The 13,632-nt window shown below is 44.1% G+C and overlaps 2 protein-coding genes across 2 annotated transcripts in view; both read left to right on the top strand.

Moving 5' to 3' along the window:
- The first annotated feature begins 748 nt into the window (after window positions 1-748).
- LOC127608861 (vomeronasal type-2 receptor 1) lies at window positions 749-8,424 on the top strand. Its single transcript, XM_052078288.1, has 14 exons — window positions 749-1,167; window positions 1,778-2,069; window positions 2,148-2,390; window positions 2,477-2,668; window positions 2,742-2,867; window positions 3,692-3,876; window positions 3,978-4,098; window positions 4,233-4,460; window positions 4,542-4,665; window positions 5,065-5,225; window positions 5,293-5,488; window positions 5,978-6,210; window positions 7,579-7,778; window positions 7,865-8,424. Exons 1-14 carry the CDS (start codon window positions 944-946, stop codon window positions 8,184-8,186), a joined length of 2,847 nt encoding a protein of 948 aa, XP_051934248.1. The 5' UTR covers window positions 749-943; the 3' UTR covers window positions 8,187-8,424.
- A 2,263-nt stretch (window positions 8,425-10,687) lies between these two features.
- kcnab1a (potassium voltage-gated channel subfamily A regulatory beta subunit 1a) overlaps window positions 10,688-13,632 on the top strand; it is a 40,420-nt gene continuing 37,475 nt past the window's right edge. Inside the window, exon 1 of the mRNA XM_052078291.1 lies at window positions 10,688-11,101. Within this exon, the coding sequence (XP_051934251.1) occupies window positions 10,830-11,101 (272 nt within the window). The 5' untranslated portion in view covers window positions 10,688-10,829. The remainder of the gene's footprint in view (window positions 11,102-13,632) is intronic.

The raw sequence follows: 13,632 nt of genomic DNA, 5'->3' as shown, positions 1-13,632 counted from the left end.
TGGGGGGGTGGGAGCGTCAACAAACAGGTGTGTCTTTTCCCCTGCTGACTGAGCAACAAGCGCAGACAAGTTGTGTCAGCCACTCCAACACGCAATTAAACTCGGGGGACTCAGGCTGATTTTGGAACAGTATCTTGACACTGATGTTGTGTAGCGACTACGTTACCATTTCTGGACTAATAACTTCTGATATGCAGCCTTATGTGCGGCACACTTGAGTGTAGACTGATGTGTTTCTCGCTGCTTGAGTGACGAAAATTATTTTTAAATTCTACTGTATATTTTTCATTGCATGTTTAAAAGAGCCACTATTCTAACCCAACAATAAAGTAATCACATACGATATTTTTTTTTAGCCCCCAGTGCAAAGAGCTCTTGCATAAAATTAGCATTCAAGGGCACCACAAAACTGCTTACAAAAAGCCAATATTAAAACAATTGCAATAACTCCTTTTGTAATATTTTTTTCTTTCACAAAAATCAACTCACTTGAAAATTTGTAATACTATTTTTGTCCTGGTTATCATTCTAAATCCACAAAAAAAAAATGTGGCCTACGCACGCAGTTTAGCGCAGTAAGCTTGTTGGCACCATCGGCTGGTGATTGGTGATATTACAACTTAAAACTAGTTGACCTCTGCACATTCGCAGTTAGGCTCCTATGGATTCACATATTTGCAGATATTGTTTGTACTTTTTTTTTCACATTTTGACGACAAAAATAATATGGAAAAAAATGTCTGAAAAAAATGTGACCAATTTTCTTGAGTGTTACTACTATACACTGTATCATTTTACCTCTCTCTACCAGTTGAATCGACTCTCCAGCTACCACCGTCACCTCTCCCATGAGGACGCAGGAAACACCTGATGCACCTGGCGGCATCCTTCAAAGTCCTTACCCACAGCAGAGCTCTTCTGACTCGTTTTACATCGCCTTAGCATGGAACCCTACCGCCTTTTGTTGGGATTAAGTGTCTTTTTCCACTTTGACGACTTTGCCTCCACAGAGGTCACGTGCAAGATGAAGGCCAAGTTCAACCTGAATGGCTACAAGGATGTGGAGAAGAAGAAGGTCATCATCGGCGGGATGTTTCCTGTCCACATGAGCGTTGCCTCTAGCGCTGGCAACACTTCACGACTGCCTGTATCCTCGGGCTGTGAAGGGTGAGTCGAGTTTTTGTGTGTTTTCATGACAGTTCACTGTATTTTAATAAATTGTGCAATGGGTTTGGTGATTTTTTTTTTTTTTGCCCAGGTCGAATTCTTTTATTCTTATCATTGCTCAAACTGAAATATTGAAATTGATTCAAGCATTTCACTTATCCCCGAGAAATAACAGGGCAGCGTCTCGGGGGGGCAATTAGCCAATTACCTAACATGCTTCTGAAGATTGTTAATATGCCCTCAGTGGGCAGTGCAGCTGTCGCCAGAAATTATGTGAAGTTGACTCAAATGGAAGGTTTTAGAATAGCAGCTCTACAAAAATGAAATGAAATATTTCTAAAATCTCATTTGGCAAATCAGCATCCAATTCTCCATTTCAAAGCTGCAAAGTTATTGTATAAACATTTGTGTTAAGTGAGCTGGCCTGACTGAACAACCAATTAAATTGATTAAAGGCGCAAGATAATGTCGATTTGGTTGTCTGCGTGTCACATCACAAATTCATTCTAGTAGCTTTGACAGATCAAAACGTCAAACAAAAAAAAAACACTGCAATTCTATCAAACCTGTTGAAATATGATGCAAACTTCATCTTCCCTTCACACGCTAGAATGAATTACCGCACGTTCCGCTGGACCCAGACCATGCTGTTTGCCATCAATGAAATAAACAAGATGGAAGAGCTGCTGCCCAACACCGACCTGGGCTACGTCATCTATGACTCCTGCTTCACCATCTCCAAGGCCGTGGAGGGCACCCTCACTTATTTGACCGGTCAAGACGAGGCAGTGCCCAATTACCGCTGTGGCACGGGGGCTCCCCTGGCTGCTCTCGTGGGGGCGGGAGGCTCTGACTTGTCCATCGCCACTGCCAGGATCCTGGGACTCTACCATTTTCCACAGGTATATCATAAATATCTTGCAATAAAATGGAATACCAAATGTTGAACAAAGTCTTGCGTACATTCAACCATTTTTTAGGTCAGCTACTCCTCAACCTCCTCAGCCCTAAACAGCAAGTTCCAGTTCCCAACCTTCCTGAGGACCATTCCCAACGACATACACCAGTCAACCGCCATGGCCCAGCTGGTGCTGCACTTCGGCTGGACCTGGGTTGGAACTGTGGCTGCAGACGATGACTACGGCAAGTATGGCATCAAAGACTTCAAAGAGCAGGTCGAAGAGGCCGGCGTCTGTATCGCCTTCTCTGAAACTCTTCCAAAGGTACGTATCAGCGTACATTTGGTTTTGTGATCACTTGTCTCACTTTGCGTGGGGTTGTTTATTTTTTTTTCCCCTGGAAATTTCAGGTAAATTCCCCTGAAGACATTGAGCGAATTGTCCAAACCATTATTGAGTCCACGGCCAAGATCATTGTAGTCTTTTCATCAGACGTAGACCTCAGTCCTCTGGTGCTTGAGCTGATCCGGCAAAATGTGACCAACCGCACTTGGATCGCAAGCGAGGCCTGGGTCACGTCGGCTCTCATCAACCGACCTGGAGTAAGAACCGCATTTTTTTTTCAAGCCCCTTTATTCACCCTATTTTGACGTGTGCTCAACTATTTGTGTCCAGGTGAGCTCTGTGCTAGGCGGCACCATTGGCTTTGGGGTGAAAAGGGCCGACATACCTGGTCTGAAGCGACATTTACTGGATCTGGACCCTTATGCCGATCCTCTCACCGAGGAATTTTGGGAGAAGGTCGGTGAAATAGTGTGACTGAGTTTAGTATCAATTCGAGATAGAGATAGCGGGAAACAACTAACTTTGTTGCTGCACTTATTTTTTTTTTACCTATTGGTTCATTAATTGAGTATTCATATTTTTAAGTATCTGCTTTCCAAAAAGTCACTTAAATCCATCGATAATCAATAGTAACCAACACTCTACCAATAGTCACTGCAGTTTAGCGTCCTCCATAAATCCATCGCATTTGTTCTGTGATAGTTTGCAGTGATGAAAAGAGCCTTGGTAGCTGAGTCGGTAGAGCATCAGAATTGGAGACATAATCTGGAACTCAAACCCAGGCAGCATTAACAATTATGGTGCCGCAGATTCAGAGAAGCAAGTTATTCCCTATCCGCGGCCTTATTTAAGTGAATATTTTGATGTGTCCAAGATTCTTGATGAATGTGTTGTGTCTTGCACGGGACTAAAAAAAACAACATGTTTTTGGCATTTGTCCATCTAATCTGAACCCCCCCTCCCAACCACAACATTATTTTGCAAATAACTGACAAAAATGTGTTTTAACTTTTGTACTTAACTCATTCACTCCCAAAGACGTTTTTAAACGTCTTTTCAGACTTGGTCCACAATTACCTGGTAATGAATTAAGAACATATCAGAGTTTGTATATGTATATATTTTTTTACTCTTACTTCAGAAAAGTAGCTGAATCCGTACTTTTACTACCAGAGTCATTTTTAAAGTATTTGGTACTTTGGCTTGAGTACAAATTTTGAGTACTTTTGCCACCTCTAATAAACAAAAACTTGCTGATTATTTCGATGTTTGTCTTACAGTTGTTCAACTGCACGTTAGATTATGGTAAAGCTCTAAGATCGGCCAAAGAGAGGGCCAAGGCATTCAACGGGACAATGTCCAAGGCAGTAGAGGTTGTTCTTGGCGGTTTGTGTACCGGCAGTGAATCCCTGGCTCAGCTCAACAACACATATTCTGACGTCTCCCAGCTACGAATCACCTACAGGTCACTTCACACGCAGCTAAGATGGCACTAAAGACTTGATGATGCAGTCTCCTGACAAATGTAACTTTTATCTATGGCAATCATGATTTGTCTTACCGCAGTGTGTACAAGGCGGTGTACGCCGTTGCCCATGCTTTGCACAATCTGGAGCACTGCAAGGCGGGACAGGGGCCGTTCATTGGGATCGGCTGTGCTGACATCACCGAGTTTGAGCCATGGCAGGTACCTGCTTTTGTGCGTTTTGTCAAATCACTCAAAAGTACGATAAACGAAGGGTATTTTGCTCATGACTTGCGCCATGTTAGTAAGAGATGCCCACTTGTGTGTTTGATTATGCTCTGACACTTTGTTCATAGCTGATGTACTACCTGAAGAATGTGCGCTTCAACGTGCCACACACAGACGAGGAGGTCTACTTCACTGATGGAGATGTGGAGGGCTTTTACGACATCATCAACTGGGGAGTCGATAGCAACGGGGAAATAGCTTATGTGACTGTGGGCCACTACAATGGTTCTGTGGCTCCAGAGCACAGGATGACCATTCGGAATGATTCCATTGTTTGGAACAATGAAGCATCGGAGGTCAGTAGCAAGGATGTTCAAATGAGCCACGGCGGCTTTTAAATGATTTCAAAGTTATGTAAGTGCACCTGTGCTCTTCAGCCGCCTCGGTCAGTGTGCAGTGAGAACTGCATGCCTGGTACCAGGAAAGGGATCCGACAGGGAGAGCCGGTTTGCTGCTTTGACTGCATTCCGTGTGTCGATGGCGAGATTAGCAACATGACAAGTGTGTATACTACTTCTCCTTTCTCCTAAAATATATAATACGCCGTGTACAGCATATGGAAAAATAAAACTACATACACATCCCTGTTCAGATGCCATTTTTTTGTGAAAAAAAATTAGACCAAGATAAATAATCTCAAAACTTTTTCCATCATAAAAGTGATCTATAATCTGTAAAACTCAAATGGATTTTTTCCTTTCAAGGGGGGAAGTAAATTAAAAAAAAAAAAAGACTACTGACCAATACTCATCCGCACATTCATTGGCGCGTTATTAAGAATAATTTAAAGATGGGTAGTGATGATAACTCATTCAGTCAATTGAATTTTACAAAGTGATGCCATATGCGGTGTCAAATATTATGGACGCTTTGAATCCAGTGGCCTTTTGTTGTTGACAGACGCCCGGGAGTGTATCCTGTGCAGCGGCGATCACTGGTCCAATGACGCTCACGACGCCTGCGTGCCCAAGATCGTCGAGTTCCTGGCCTTTGGAGATCCTCTTGGGATCACTCTCATCGTCATCTCTACCTTTGGAGCCCTTGTCACCTTCGCCGTAGCGGTGAGAATACGCTTAAGAAAACTTACCGTGACTGCTGCGCTGCAATAAAAGTGCCGGCGATTTGTAGGTGATCTTTGCCTTACACGTCGGCACTCCTCTGGTGAAAGCCAACGACGCTCTCCTGAGCTTCTCGCTGCTTTTCTCGCTGATGGTGACCTTCCTCTGCTCCATCGTCTTCTTGGGAGAGCCTCAACACTGGAGCTGCATGACCAGCCAAGTTGCTCTGGCTCTGGGCTTCGCACTGTGCCTTTCCTCCCTAATGGGTAAGGCGGGAGAAAATGCGTGTGTGTTTAGTGTTCGAGCTAATGGCAGTCCCGTCTTCCGTGTGATAGATTATTCATTCATTCATTCATTCATCTTCCGAGCCGCTTGATCCTCACTAGGGTCGCGGGGGGTGCTGGAGCCTATCCCTGCTGTCTCCGGGCAGTAGGCGGGGGACACCCTGAATCGGTTGCCAGCCAATCGCAGGGCACACAGAAACGAACAACCATTCGCACTCACACTCACACCTAGGGACAATTTAGAGTGTTCAATCAGCCTGCCACGCATGTTTTTGGAATGTGGGAGGAAACCGGAGCACCCGGAGAAAACCCACGCAGGCCCGGGGAGAACATGCAAACTCCACATAGGGAGTCTGGAGCTGGAATCGAACCCGGTACCTCTGCACTGTGAAGCCGACGTGCTAACCACTGGACTACCGGGCCGCCTGTGATAGATTATCTTTAGTCTATTGTCTTTATCATTCTACCCAGGCAAGGCGGCATTACTGATGCTGAGAGCTCAGGCTATGAAAGCGGCCCGCGCCAAGGCGAAGGCTGCTTCCAAAGCTGCCAAAGCCGCAGCTGAAGCGGCAGCCAACAGTGGCGGCCCCGATGTCATCGCAACCAACACAACAAACCTCAACGATGTTGCTGCTCGCGTCAAGCCTGACAGCCTCACATTTGCGCACCAGAGGGCGATAGCTGCCGTGGCCACGTTGATTCAGGTAAAGAGCAAAAGTGTATCCTTTGTTCCAGTTTATCTCAGAGTTTCAATTCTGTTCATCGTGATCATCCAGATATTTGCCATTTTGGCTTCGAGCGTTCAATACGCTCATCTACATCCCAAGTGCCCAAAATGGCCGCTTGTGCGCCAGCGTGTTCGGAGATGCTCCTGCCATTTTTTTTTTTTTTTAACTTTTCGCAATGCCTGTTACCTCCCTAACAGCGTCTCGGTTGGTTTATGATCGTCGATCGTTGTTATTGATTCAACAACACGTCGGAGATTCGGCCGCGTTTTGGCAAGACAGTGGTGAAAAGACGCTACCTCTGTATCTGCTCACATTGGGTTCCATCTTAAGGAAACATGGTATTCCCTTCCACTGCTATGCAGATGACTGCCAGATCTATGTCCCACTGAGCAAGAAAGACACCTTCTCATTAAGGTCACTCCTATCCTGTCTGGAAGAAATCAAAACCTGGATGGCACAAAATTTCTTGAAATTCAACGAAAAGAAGACAGAGGTGATAGTGTTTGGTCCCAGTGGCCCTTGTACATTCCATCCTGTAGACTTGGGCCCCCTGTCTCCTTATCTGAAATCAACGGTCTCAAACTTGGGCCTTAAACTGGACAGTGATTTCAAACTCGATCGGTAAATTGGTGCCGTTGTTAAATCCAGCTTCTTTCACCTTAGACAGCTGGCCAAAATAAAACCTTTCCTCTCACATGAACACTTTGAGACAGTAATTCATGCCTTTGTCACATCCCGGCTCGATTACCGCAATGCCCTTTACTTTGGAGTCAGCCAGTCCTCCATTAAGCGCCTTCAGCTGGTCCAGAATGCCCCTGCTCGCCTCTTGACTGGTACTCGTAAGAGGGAGCACATAACTCTGTTATCCCTTCACTGGCTCCCCATTCATTTTAGAGTTATTTTTGTTTCAAATCTCTGAATAATCTCGCATTCGACTCAGCCTGACTTAGATTTGTTCTTGATTTTACTGCTTGGTGCTTTCTACCGCCTTTATTACCGATTTGTCTTACTGTTTATTGTGCATGTTAAATCGCTCCATGTACAGCACTTTGTATGTAGCGGTGGCTGTTTGAAAGTGCTCGAGAAATACTGTTGACTTGACATCGTCCTAGCGAACTGCTAATTGATTTGTCCTGACCTCCACCAAGGGCAGACCGTTTGATACGGTTGACTGATTTCTGCTATCGCATTTGGCTTGTTAGTTTTGACAGTCAGTAAAACAGCGTACAGCATTTCACTCTGACAGTCGCCCACAATATAAATCGTCAGTGACATCTTGTGGTGGCAGTCACATGACATCAAGTGCTTTGTTCTGCAATTTTCACCCAACAATTTCCCAATTAGGCTTTCGCTTGCACCGTGTGGCTCATCCTCCTGCCGCCCTATCCCGTGAAGAACACTTCAGCTCAGAACATCAAGATCATTCTGGAGTGCAATGAAGGTTCTGTGGTCTTCATCTGTTGTATCTTTGCTTATGATATCCTACTGGCTCTGCTGGCCTTCGTTTTCGCTTTCCTGGCCCGGAAATTGGAAGATCACTTCAGGTGGGGGGAGCAGTAAATTCTCCGGTAAAGCAACATAATACTCATCACAGTTTGGTTTCATGCAAATGTCCAATGGTGCGTTCCAGTGAGGCCAAGTGTGTGACTTTCGGCATGCTGGTTTTCTTCATCGTGTGGATTTCCTTCGTCCCAGCTTACCTCAGCACACGAGGCAAGTTCATGGTGGCCGTCCAGATTTTTGCCATCCTGGCGTCCAGCTTTGGGTTGCTCAGCTGCATCTTCTTGCCAAAGTGCTACATTCTCCTCCTCAAACCTGAACGCAACACCGAGGAGATGATGAGACCCCACGACAAACCACGTGATGGAACCTCAACCGGGACATCGGTGTCACTTGCGACCTCCGCCACTGAGGTCAACTCTACAATCGCATCAACTGCTTTTGATGATTAGATGTACTGTAGCTAGGCAGGGTGAGATTAGATAGTATGTTACAGTAAAATGAACACTTTATAGACCAAAAATGCACTTGGGAAAATGTGGCTTTCCTGCATCAGCCACTTTAGGCTTTAAGACCTCCGCGACATGTTGTTAATATTTAAAAATCGATTCATTTTTTTTTTAGCCAATTACACTTAAGTCATCCATAAAGTGCATTTCTTTATGTAGGCCTATGTTATAAATACAGTCATATTTTGACTTTACTAGTATTTAGTAAAAATACTAGTATTTTTACTAAATACTAGTATACTACTAGTAAAAAAAAAAGTTTTTTTACTAGTCATACTTTACTAGTATATTTTACTAGACTTTACTATATTTGTACTGTACTAGTGGCATCGGATGCTATCAAAGGGCTTGTTCAAGTGTGATGGTTGACAAAAACAAAATAAAGCTCTCAAAACAAATAGCCGACATCATGTCATTATCATCATCTTACTACTATATTAGAACTCGCAGTGAGTCAAAGCAAAGGACAACTTTTATTCATTCATTCATTCATTCATCTTCCGAGCCGCTTGATCCTCACTAGGGTCGCGGGGGGTGCTGGAGCCTATCCCAGCTGTCTTCGGGCAGTAGGCGGGGGACACCCTGAATCGGTTGCCAGCCAATCGCAGGGCACACAAAGACGAACAACCATCCACACTCGCACCTAGGGACAATTTAGAGTGTTCAATCAGCCTGCCACGCATGTTTTTGGAATGTGGGAGGAAACCGGAGCACCCGGAGAAAACCCACGCAAGTCCGGGGAGAACATGCAAACTCCACACAGGGAGGCCGGAGCTGGAATCGAACCCGGTACCTCTGCACTGTGAAGCTGACGTGCTAACCACTGGACTACCGGGCCGCCCAACAACTTTTATATCTATGTTAAAATTAAGAAAGCCTGAGATAGAAATTTCAAAGTGTCTCAGTTGCTGTTTCAAATTGTAAAATATCAGAAAGTTTTTAATGCTTTATGTCACGTTTCGCATGGTGGTAGAGTAGCGGACCTCAAAAAGCAGGGGGTCGGGGAGGAGCAGGGTGGACTGACCAAGATGTAGTTAACAAAAAATACTAACAAGAGTGCTCCGGAATAAAAACTACAGTTAGATTATACAGTTATATACAAACAAGGTCCTGAAAAGCAAAGTAACAAAAACCAAGGACAGAAACAAAACATGACGGGACGGGGGCACGCAGATATAAACAATGACAAACACAAGGCAGCGAGTAACAATGTTCAGTAGAAATGTTGTTCACCCTGAGGAAAACTTTTCTTTTTTTTTTTTTAATTTAGAGTTCTGGCATAAAGCGTCTACGGTTAAAAATAGCCTTATCACCCCTTCCAAATACTCCTTCACATTAGGAGAATGGAGATGCGTAACTTTTTCTACCTACTGAAAATGACATTTTCTTCAGTGGTCTGCTGACCTACATTAACCGGCCTCGTGGTGTATTCAAAAATAAATGACTTCGGTGACTCTGTGAACCTGTGTCGCCACCCAAAAACCTCTGTCCACATTCAGTGATTATACCACCCATTGGTTTTCGATAGGGCTCGTTCACATTCAGGTGGCGGGTTAGCTGGAGTCCATACCAGCTAACTTTAGCCGAGAGGCGGGAGCCTGCCAATCGCGCGGCACATGTGGACATTCACACCTTCACGGTTAGCGCCTTCACTGAACCCTTCGTGTATATTTGGGGATTGTGGGAGGAAGAAGTCCGAGGAAATAGATACCAAGCACGGGGAGAATGTACAACATCTACACAAGAAAGCAGAATCCACGATTCAAACCACAAACCTCCGAACTGTGAGGCAGACGTGCACGTCACTTTTCCCAAAATGTTGCCTTATATACTGAAACCTTTCCTCACAGGGAGACTCCTCTGCTTACGCCTAAAAGCTAAGTATAAGTTTGTGCTATTTCATTGTATTTTCCACCGGCAGATAGTTTTGAAATTAGAGATAGTGGATACTTATACAAGTTGTAGTTGGGAGATGTCAGATTATTATACTTTGGCAAAGTATTGCATTCGTGTTCCTCACGCCCCAGCTCAGAGTCTTGTGACACGAGGAATGGTGTTTAAAGCCTAAGACCTCGTAGAAGTCTAGAAGGTGTGTAAATATAGAGTTGTCATTGGAAAAACAATCAAGCGTGCCAGTTTACATGTAGCGTATGTCAACCTGCGAACACAAATCGTTTGGAGCCCTAACTTACTCGTATTGTGTGTACTTTCATGAACTAAAATTAAAACTCGAGGTTGTTCAAACACTTGACCGTCTGCGTGTGCACTTTCCTCGGCGCAAGAACGTGTTTATGTATGTGTGTATTGTTGACACACTGGCATGTTTGTCTCCCTCCTTTAAGGCCAGCGCAGAGCAGTGACGAGACAAGGAAACCCGGATCCTGTTTCAGGGTGGATGATGCTATAAGAGGCCGGCGTGCACTCTCCAGTAACATACAAAGCTGAGAATAAGAAGGCAATCGTGTGAAACGCATCCCAGCAAGTCGTGAGTCTTGAGGCACAGCGGTGGATGGCGAAAGAGTAGGCAAGGGTGGCCAAGTGGTAAAATCTGTCTTTGAGTGGTCCAATCGGGCACCACCGGGAATCATGATAGCTGCCCGGAGCAGCGGAGGGGGGGTCGGGGGACACCAGCCTCCTCCATTACATAGGGAAAACTCCGTAAGCTCCGCCGGTGAGACGAAAGTTCACGGCCACGGGAACGCCACGGAGGTCAGATGTAATGCCTGCTCTGGACGACAGGGGGCGCATCATCAAAACAGAGCAGCGATACTCAGAGAGATGGAGAGCAACTGGTACCTAAAAATGTTTGGACTGGGCAAAGAGGAAACGGTCACCCAGAAGACGGGCATGCCCTACAGGTGAGTCCATGACACATTCCACAATTTTTTAACATCGACATTGATTTTAAAAAGTCAGTGTGGTGTGCACAATATGACCAACAAAACGTCCAGTACCTACATGACAATAATTCCTCTCTCAACCAGCAGTCAGGTAAGAATGGTTCTGATATCCAAAGATTAAGTCTACGTCATCTTATTCTGAACAACAAGATCACTGCTGCATGTGTCTCCTTACATCTTAACTATTGCAATTCACTCTTCACCTTTCACAAGACAACATTGTTGCCAACTAGCTCAGGAATCCCTTGCTAGGCGTTTCCTGGATACAAAAGAAAATGTTACTTACAATTCATAAGTCTTTGTAAGTGGCAAAGTCCTCAGTGGTTCAATGTTTAAACGCCTCTGGTCAGCTCCCTCCATACTTGGTGAATCTTGTGTCATTTCCTATTCGGTGACTCTTGTCTAGTGACTGCTTTTTAGCCACAAATTGTGGATTTCATATCCGTTTACGCTAAAAGGTGCAATCAAACACAAATCTGTCCAGGTGACATTATACTAAGAAGTGGAAAAAGAAGAAGCTACTGTTGGTGAACAGTTAGCTTCATCCGGTCACTGCCTTGTGGTTGCAAACTCTTCTCCTGACCATTTTATATTGTGAGTTGTTCCGCTATTTGTGTCCCGCAACAGCACAAGATTCAGCTGGCTTTCTAATTGGCTATCATGTTCCATTTTACTTCACAATCAAAGTCTGTAGCCAAATTCGGTCCCACGGATTTGCGTTTGCAAATATAAAACGGGCTTAACAGTTACAATTATCAGCTGAAACTGCAGATCGTGGGAGGGGGGGTGGAATTCAGTCGAACCTCACAGGAAAGTGTCTTAAGATCTTTTTTTTACCCCCATCGTTCCTTTACTGACTAATTGGAAAATTTGTGACGCTTCATCAGCATGTGTTTTCCTTACTTTAGCTGATAGATCATCAAGGTATTTTTGGGCGAGGCTGTCACAGTGATGAAGTGTTTCCTCTCGTGGCTCATCATTTCATTTGTGAGTGTTGTGTATCGCCAAAGTCTGACCCGACTTAAGAGTTATGTCACTTGATCTTGCTCTAATGCAAAAAGGCAGCATCTGTCCCGTTGCATTCGACCATGTTGATGTTGACCAACGCCATGGCGACAAAACAAATGGAAGCGGTGGTAGCGGTGAGTTGGGCACATGAAGTGTTGATCGGCGGTGACGTCGCTTCCAAGATGGGGATTGCGACCCTGCCTTGTGAAATTCAGAATGTAGTCATTATCCCTCTCTTTGTTTCTCACTCATAGATAATGTGGGCGCCTTCCCTTTTTCCCACGCTCTGTTTTTTTGTTTCAAAACGCTTAAAACCCTCCGTGGCCCACTGCAATCATCCGAGCTTAAAACCCCACATTCATTTGTTCTCCAATCGCCTTCCCTCTTTCACAGTTCCTTTGAATGTGCGTCTTATTAATATGATATATTTTTGTCTCAGTGCACACTGCACTATAAGCATCCTTTCAGTTTCACTTTCACCAAAAAGTATTTGAACAAATAAAATAAAATTAAATTTGCATCACTGGGAGTTGTTTGCGGTCATCAGCCTGCAATTGCAGCTTGCAATCAGAGCTGTTGTGATGTATCTTTTATTATAATGATGATGATGATGATTATCAATCAAAGTTTGTTTCATGTACAATTCACCGATGGCATTGGCAAAAAATACGAATCCGGAGAGATTTCTGTCTGTTGGATGCACCAGAATGGAGAAAAATACACAAGCGCGCATGCCCGCACGTGCATGCGCATACCCGCGCAAATGCTTTTAGCCCTGTAGCAGTTCTATTTAAAACTGGGACAGAATATAACCACAGATTTCCCAGGGATCTTTAACTGAGCTAAAAATAGCTTTTGTGCCCCCCCCCCCCGCCTGAAAAACTATTAATGCCAATTTGATTATATGCAGGATAATGCAATAAAATGTTCTTATTTGTACTCGCCCGCTTCATTTCCTGATTAAATTATTTTGGATTGTATTTTGTGCAGCTGACCCGACCTGTATTTAATTTAATTTAATTTAAGATTGTTTACAGTTTTCGCAGCGACAAGTTGTCACCTTTACCATTTTTTTTTTGATTGATTAGTTATATTTCATCTTTATGAAATAATTTGTTAAGAATCAAATTAGCTAATGTTAGTTCACAGTAAATACATATAAAAAAGGGTAAATTAAATGTTCAATCTGCAATAATCAGTATCGTTTTGATATACAGTATGGTTTTTTTTTTGTTCGTTTGTTTAAGTGTTAAAAATATGATCCCCATTGTGCTCTTTGGCATGAGGCGGGTTTCGATCTGCAGTGATAATAACGTTGGGCTTTAGTCGGATATGTAGGCCACCACATTGGTCTTAAATAGGAGCAGGACACTCCCCGAGGGCTTGGAAAATGATCACTGGCTTAATTATTGCTGCCATAACACCGGATGAAATGAAACGAGCCTTCTCATTTAAGTTCGCAAAATACTAAGATGATTTCA

The sequence above is a fragment of the Hippocampus zosterae genome, chromosome 10 (genome assembly GCF_025434085.1).
Source record: "Hippocampus zosterae strain Florida chromosome 10, ASM2543408v3, whole genome shotgun sequence".
NCBI lineage: Eukaryota > Metazoa > Chordata > Actinopteri > Syngnathiformes > Syngnathidae > Hippocampus > Hippocampus zosterae.
Note: the sequence above shows the minus strand (reverse complement) of the source record. Positions and strands in the feature narration are given on the sequence as shown.